This window comes from Populus euphratica, unplaced genomic scaffold (genome assembly GCF_000495115.2).
Source record: "Populus euphratica unplaced genomic scaffold, PopEup_1.0 scaffold2832.1, whole genome shotgun sequence".
Classification (NCBI taxonomy): Eukaryota; Viridiplantae; Streptophyta; class Magnoliopsida; order Malpighiales; family Salicaceae; genus Populus; species Populus euphratica.
In genome coordinates this window covers 6,642-13,495 of record NW_011502660.1, presented here as the reverse complement: position 1 = coordinate 13,495, position 6,854 = coordinate 6,642, and the positions used below count along the sequence as shown (strand labels likewise).

General features: G+C 34.3%; 1 protein-coding gene across 1 annotated transcript; it reads left to right on the top strand.

The window, feature by feature from the left end:
• Positions 1-2,369: 2,369 nt before the first annotated feature.
• On the top strand, positions 2,370-6,223 carry LOC105119367 (oligopeptide transporter 4-like). The gene is made up of 6 exons (XM_011017494.1): positions 2,370-2,947; positions 3,178-3,275; positions 3,867-4,439; positions 4,691-4,943; positions 5,116-5,298; positions 5,430-6,223. The coding sequence occupies exons 1-6, from the start codon at positions 2,438-2,440 to the stop codon at positions 6,054-6,056; spliced, it is 2,244 nt and encodes a 747-aa protein (XP_011015796.1). The 5' UTR covers positions 2,370-2,437; the 3' UTR covers positions 6,057-6,223.
• Positions 6,224-6,854: the final 631 nt, after the last annotated feature.

Here is a 6,854-nt window from a genome sequence, read left to right as displayed (position 1 = left end):
TAATAAAAATAAATGAATGGAACTCACCGTACGCGTGCCTATGCAGGCAGCAATCAACTGCAGATTAGATAGCTTAAGAATTGGAGTTTACGGTGAACGAACGGCTAAGGCAAACCGTAACGGACTCAAATTGGGACTGCCAGTCACAATCATCGTTTGAACCACCAAAACAAAAGTATAAAGCGAGTGCCGGCGAGAAATAATTCCTTTTTCCCATTTGCAAAGGTTAATTGTAACAAGACTGCGACAAGGCAAGCAAATTTTCTATGCTGACCTTTGTTTCAACAAGGTTGAGTAAATGGAATAATTTTAAAAGGCGTAAACTAATTAAGGAGCTAGGATGAATCCATTGTTTCATTCTAAATGTTCTTTTGTTTTTTAAATAAAGTAATGGTGGGATAAAAGACCACAGGGTCAGCATAAGTGATGAAGATGCAGGTAAGAGTTTATCTGGTGAATTTCCCACTTGTAAAAATAATACAAATTTATTGTTGGATTACTGTTTTAAAATAAAAAATAAAAATAAACAAGATATAACAAAAAATAAAGATATAATCATGCTTAGTTGTTATATATAAGATATAATGATACATATCGTATTTGGTTGATAATGAATAAAACATGATTAAATATAAAAATTTATTTTATTCTTAATATATATTTTTATCAAATTTATATATTTTAAAAAATAATATATATACGCACACACACACTTTAGTTTACATTGAATGTTGATGAAATTAATAATAACATAATAACCCTAATTTTGAAATTTAAATTGTTCTAGCGGGTTGACTTGATATCCAAATAACTTAAAACTTGGACCGATTTGAATTTAAAAAAAAATAAAAAGAGATTTTACTTGACTTGACCATATCAAAAACCTAAATTAATCAAGACATAATCATCACGTGATAGGACCCAACTCAAAAACTCATTAAGTTTTTTTTTTTAAATAAAATCTTAATCAAGATAACATTGTTTTAATTACTGACTCTTATCCTAAATCAACTTTGGGTTAGATTTTAAAATTATAATAATAAATATTTTTATAATTACATGTTTAGTTGGATGAGTTTGAAATTAAAAAAATTTTACAGTAATATTTTAGAGATAAAAATTAAAAAAATATTATTTTTAAAAACATGTTTCATCTATATTTTTTAATTTTAAAAATATAGAAATTCATTCTAATATAATTGCCAGCCAAATCCATATATATATATATATATATATATATAGGCAAAAAAAATTATTAATTTTATTTTTGACCTTTCGACTTCCCGTGTAAATTTTAGCCCACTTCCGATACTTTTTTATACCAAATCTAACCTGGAAAAATTCAGATTTCCTTAAATTGTGTCCACAATGTTTCTTTTCTTATTCGCTTCTTTCATCTAGTTCTTATTCGCTTTTCAGTCTATATTGAGTATTTTTCATATTGTGTTTTTTTGGAAGTCCTGCATAACATTTTTACTTCTATTTTTAGAGTCTAATATCATCCTTATAGTGTACATATTTACTTTACATTCATACAATATATAATGTTTCCTTTACAAACATTGTCGATTTTTATTCAAAGTTTTATAGTTTATATCTATTTCAATTCAATTATTAATATTATTGTAAGGAATTTTTAAACTAATTTCCTATAAAAATTCAACCCCAAATAAAACATGTTAAAAAATCTGATATAAAATTTTAATCCAATCTAATAATCAAATTAATAATTATATATGATATTGTAAAACTAATTCATTCAAGGTTTTTTAGTCAAAGTCCAAAAGATTTTGTTTTCTTCGTGTATAATTCATATCAATCATCTTGCTTGATTCCAGGATCCTTTTCTTATTCTAAATATGTTTATCTTATTTTTATTTTATTTATAAACTTATTATTATTTATAAACTTACTTTTTTCATGAATGTTATAAATTTTAAACTCAACTTTATAATTCTTCATTTTATATAATATCCCTACTTTTCTTCGGTGTGAATTTCATCTGAGTTAAGTCGGATTGATGAAGTTTTAAAAATTACAATCCATCACTTTACTCGTAATATCTATTTCTTAAATTTTTTTATTTATAATATTCACGTTAGCGGACTCAATGGTCAATAGAGTGAAATGTTAGAAAATAAAAGGAAAAATAAAAGAGCGGGGGAGGGGGAAATTATCCGCATAATCGGCATTGAAGTAAATAGCTATACACAAAGAGACGAGTGGTGAATAATTAGGAGCCATGTCCCAGACTCCATCTATGTCAGAGCACCATTTTCTATATATTATCTGCATTGTATATAAATACTGTACGTGGGTGTTTGAAACGAAAGGAGAATGTGAGGAAAGTCAAGGAACAACCTCTTGTCCTATAACATTCCAAAATTCAAAAACCAAAAACACCACTCCTCAGCTCTCAATCTCTGTCTCACATTCAATGGGAACTGTAGAGTTGGAGGCACCGCCAAGCAAAGACCTTGACATAGACGAAGAAGAGCTCTCTCCAATAGAACAAGTTCGTTTAACAGTACCCAACACGGATGACCCGTCTCTCCCAGTATGGACTTTCAGGATGTGGTTCTTGGGCATTCTCTCTTGCTGTCTCCTTTCTTTCTTGAACCAATTCTTTGCTTATCGAACTGAGCCTCTCATCATCACCCAGATTACCGTCCAGGTGGCAACTCTCCCCATCGGACGGTTTTTAGCTACTGTGCTGCCTGAAACCAAGTTTAACATTCCTGGTCTTGGGAGTAGAGAGTTCTCTTTTAACCCTGGGCCGTTTAACATGAAAGAGCATGTTTTGATTTCGATATTTGCTAATGCTGGTAGTGCTTTTGGGTCTGGTTCAGCTTATGCTGTCGGTATTGTTAACATTATCAAGTCCAAGGCGTTTTACGGAAGGAACATCTCCTTTTTCTCTGCTTGGGTTCTCATCATCACCACACAGGTTCTCGTCACATATTTTCTCTTGTACATATATATATATACACTCCTGATTTAGTTTTTTCTTTTACAATGCCTTTAGACAAAATATGAAAATGCTATCGCAAAAGGTACTCTTACTTCTTTCTTCTTGTCATTCCCTCCTTTCTATAACTAATTTAATTCTAGCAAGCTTTTGAGTTTTGCTAATCTCGAGCAGCTGACAAACCGACAAGCGATGATGCAAGTGTGCAGGTTTTAGGGTATGGTTGGGCTGGGCTATTGAGGAAATACGTGGTGGAACCAGCTCATATGTGGTGGCCTAGTACTCTTGTTCAAATATCTCTTTTCAGGTTTGCCGGTTCCTGTTAGCTTGATTCTGCAACCTGTGGACTCTTCCTGCTTACAATCAACATTTTTTCCTAGATTTGGAATTGAATACAAAGAAATACCAGCTAGCAATAATTGTTACATCATCGTTGCAGCAAATAAAGTTACTGCAGTGCTCACATGTGATTTTTTGCCGTCTCAATATTTGTCTTAATATATGTCGTCAGCTCCCACCGAAAAGCCAGCAGTAATATTGTCTCTCTCTCTTTTATAGATCACCCTGTCAGTTCGAAATTCTAGTCATGGGAAATACGGTCAGTGATGGCAGATATATCAGTTAGACATGTTGACTGTGCTGCAAATTAAGAAATGAAGCAGCTGATTTTGTTGCCAAGGGAGCCTTATTACCTCGAACAAAAATACTACTTGATTGGTTGCATTTTTCTTTTCGACTGTAAAAAGAAGCATCTTATCTATCATTTAGTCTTTATTCTGAAAAATGAACTGACCAAGTCAACCAAAATAGTTTGAGTTAGCTTTCCATTACAATTTTGTTTACAAGGTTGTCAGTACAACCACAAACTTAAAAAAGGATACATTTATGGGAATTGCAGGACATTGCATGAAAAGGAAGACAAAAACGAGCACCGAATCTCACGAGTGAAATTCTTTGTCATTGCAATGACATGTAGCTTTCTCTGGTACTTGTTGCCAGGGTACCTCTTCCAAACATTACAAAGCATTGCTTGGATTTGCTATGCTTTTCCACATTCAGTCACTGCCCAACAGATAGGGTCTGGCATGAGAGGACTAGGAATTGGAGCCTTGACATTGGACTGGTCAACAGTAGCTTCGTACTTGTATAGCCCTCTGCTTACTCCCTTCTTCGCTATTGTAAATGTCTTCGTAGGGTATGCACTCATAATGTACGTCGTAATTCCAATATCATACTGGGGACTGAATGTATACAATGCCAAGACATTTCCCATTTTTTCATCGCACCTGTTCGATGCACGAGGTGCGACGTATAACATTACTGAGGTTGTTAACGACAAGTTCGAGTTAGATTTGGCACAGTATGATAAGCATGGGAGAGTTCATTTGAGTACATTCTTCGCTCTCACCTATGGATTTGGATTTGCCACTATTGCAGCCACTCTTTCTCACGTAGCTTTGTTCTATGGAAGGTAAGCTTTTGCTAATTCTTTGCTCATCCTCTACAGAACTGCTGAGGTTTATTATTTTATTTCCTTGTTGAATAATTGGGAAGAAAAAAAAAATAATGACTCTTTGAATCCAAGTTTCGTTTAAATTAAGACATGATTTGGATTATTAAGCGAGCATAGAGGCCTTTCCAAGTAGTTAAAACTTGTCAAGGCCTTTCTCTGATTCTTACATGTTAAGGATATGTGTTTAATTTAATTCAACGCTGGCACAGGGAAATTTATGATCGTTACCGGGCCTCTTCTAAGGGAAAGGAGGATATTCACACAAGACTAATGAAGAACTACAAGGACATACCTTCCCGGTGGTTTCATGGGCTTCTAGCCATGACATTACTAGTCGCCCTTTTCCTCTGCATCTTCTTGAAAAAGGAAGTTCAAATGCCATTTTGGGGACTTCTTTTCGCAGCTGCCCTTGCCTTCATATTCTCCCTCCCTATCAGCATTATTACTGCCACCACAAATCAGGTAATCTGAAAATTCAACTCCCATAGCTCCTAAACCTGTTAAGTCAAATCAATAATATATTATAGGCATTGAGGAAGATATTTCTTTGATTAAGCAGATCAATAGTAAAGGGGTCTGTTTACTGTCACTAGAACCAGAACTTATACCTCTTATTGACAATTGCTTTTTTCAGACACCAGGGCTGAATATCATTACTGAGTATGTAATGGGAATCATATATCCTGGGAGACCTATAGCCAATGTTTGCTTTAAAACCTATGGCTATATGAGCATGGCTCAGGCAATTTCCTTTCTTAGTGACTTCAAGCTAGGACATTATATGAAGATTCCTCCAAGGTCCATGTTCCTGGTTCAGGTAACCACTTTCACTGGGGACATAATTAACAATGATCCCATGCATTTCTATTCATTTTGTGTCTTGTGTGCGGGTGCTTGAATGTTTCTGCATGCTAATACCTGATAAGGGCTTAATTTTAATTGCATCAGTTCATTGGAACCATCATAGCTGGAACAATCAACCTTGGGGTTGCATGGTGGCTTCTGAATAGTGTTGAACATATATGCCAAGATAACCTCCTCCCAGCAAATAGTCCTTGGACTTGCCCTAGTGACCGTGTGTTCTTCGATGCATCTGTCATCTGGGGTTTGGTTGGACCTAGGAGAATCTTTGGCTCCCAAGGAGAATACGCGGCCCTCAACTGGTTCTTCTTGGGAGGACTGTTGGGGCCATTTATTGTATGGCTACTCCACAAGGCATTCCCTGGGCAATCTTGGATACCACTCATTAATCTACCAGTGCTCCTGGGAGCAACAGCTGCTATGCCACCAGCAACAGCAATAAACTACAACTCATGGATTTTAGTTGGAACAATCTTCAATTTTTTCATTTTCAGGTACAGAAAGGACTGGTGGCAGAGATATAATTATGTTCTATCAGCAGCTCTTGATGCAGGTGTTGCCTTCATGGCAGTTCTTATTTATGTGACGGTAGGGCTCGAAAATAAGAACTTGTACTGGTGGGGTTCTGATCCTGATGTTTTTCCGGAGCACTGCTCACTAGCAACTTGCCCCACCGCAAAGGGTATCTCGGTTGACGGGTGTCCAACATTCTAGCTCTCATAGTAGTCTCAAGTTCTTTAATTCTCAACGAACGCCTAAGTTTCCCAAGTTTTCAGCATTAATGTGTCTTTACATTTCTTCTATATACAGCGGTGCTCTTTTTCATGTCTACTTATTATTGAGGCAAATTAAGAAAAAATAAATTACAGCACAAATTTAGGTACTTCCCCTCCTCAAAGTCACGGCATGTCGCTCACTGTCGCTGATATTCTTTTTTTTTTCTTTTTCCCAATTGACCTGAATACTTGATGAGTCGTCCAATGCATTAAAGACATGTCAAGCCTTTCTTAAGGGTTGTCAAGTAACAACGAGTAAGATGTGGCTCTAGCTGTTCTCAAAAGGAAGTGGAGATTAAGGCATTCCTTGGAAACACGCAGTTAATTATGTTAGATGAAATTTTAATTTTTTTAATTTAATTTTTTTTTAATTTTCATATTGTTTTGTTTTGTGTTGATATTAAAAATAATTTTAAAAAAATAAAAAATATATTATTTTAATATATTTTTAAATAAAAAATACTTTAAAAAACAATCAACACCACATTTTCAAACATCCTTTACATTAGCAAATAAAAATGACGGAAAACTTAACAATATTAGTATACATTACGTTCTATTTTTATTTTTTACCATCTTTCAGGTAGCGTGAAGGCATGCTTGTGATGTTTTGTACAGAGAATACATTTTTATTTTCTAATATTTTTAATAATGCCTTCTAGATATGGAATTATATATAGAAAAATGGCTAGTTTTCTCCATATGAAAGTTTTTTAACATGAAAATATAGTATATA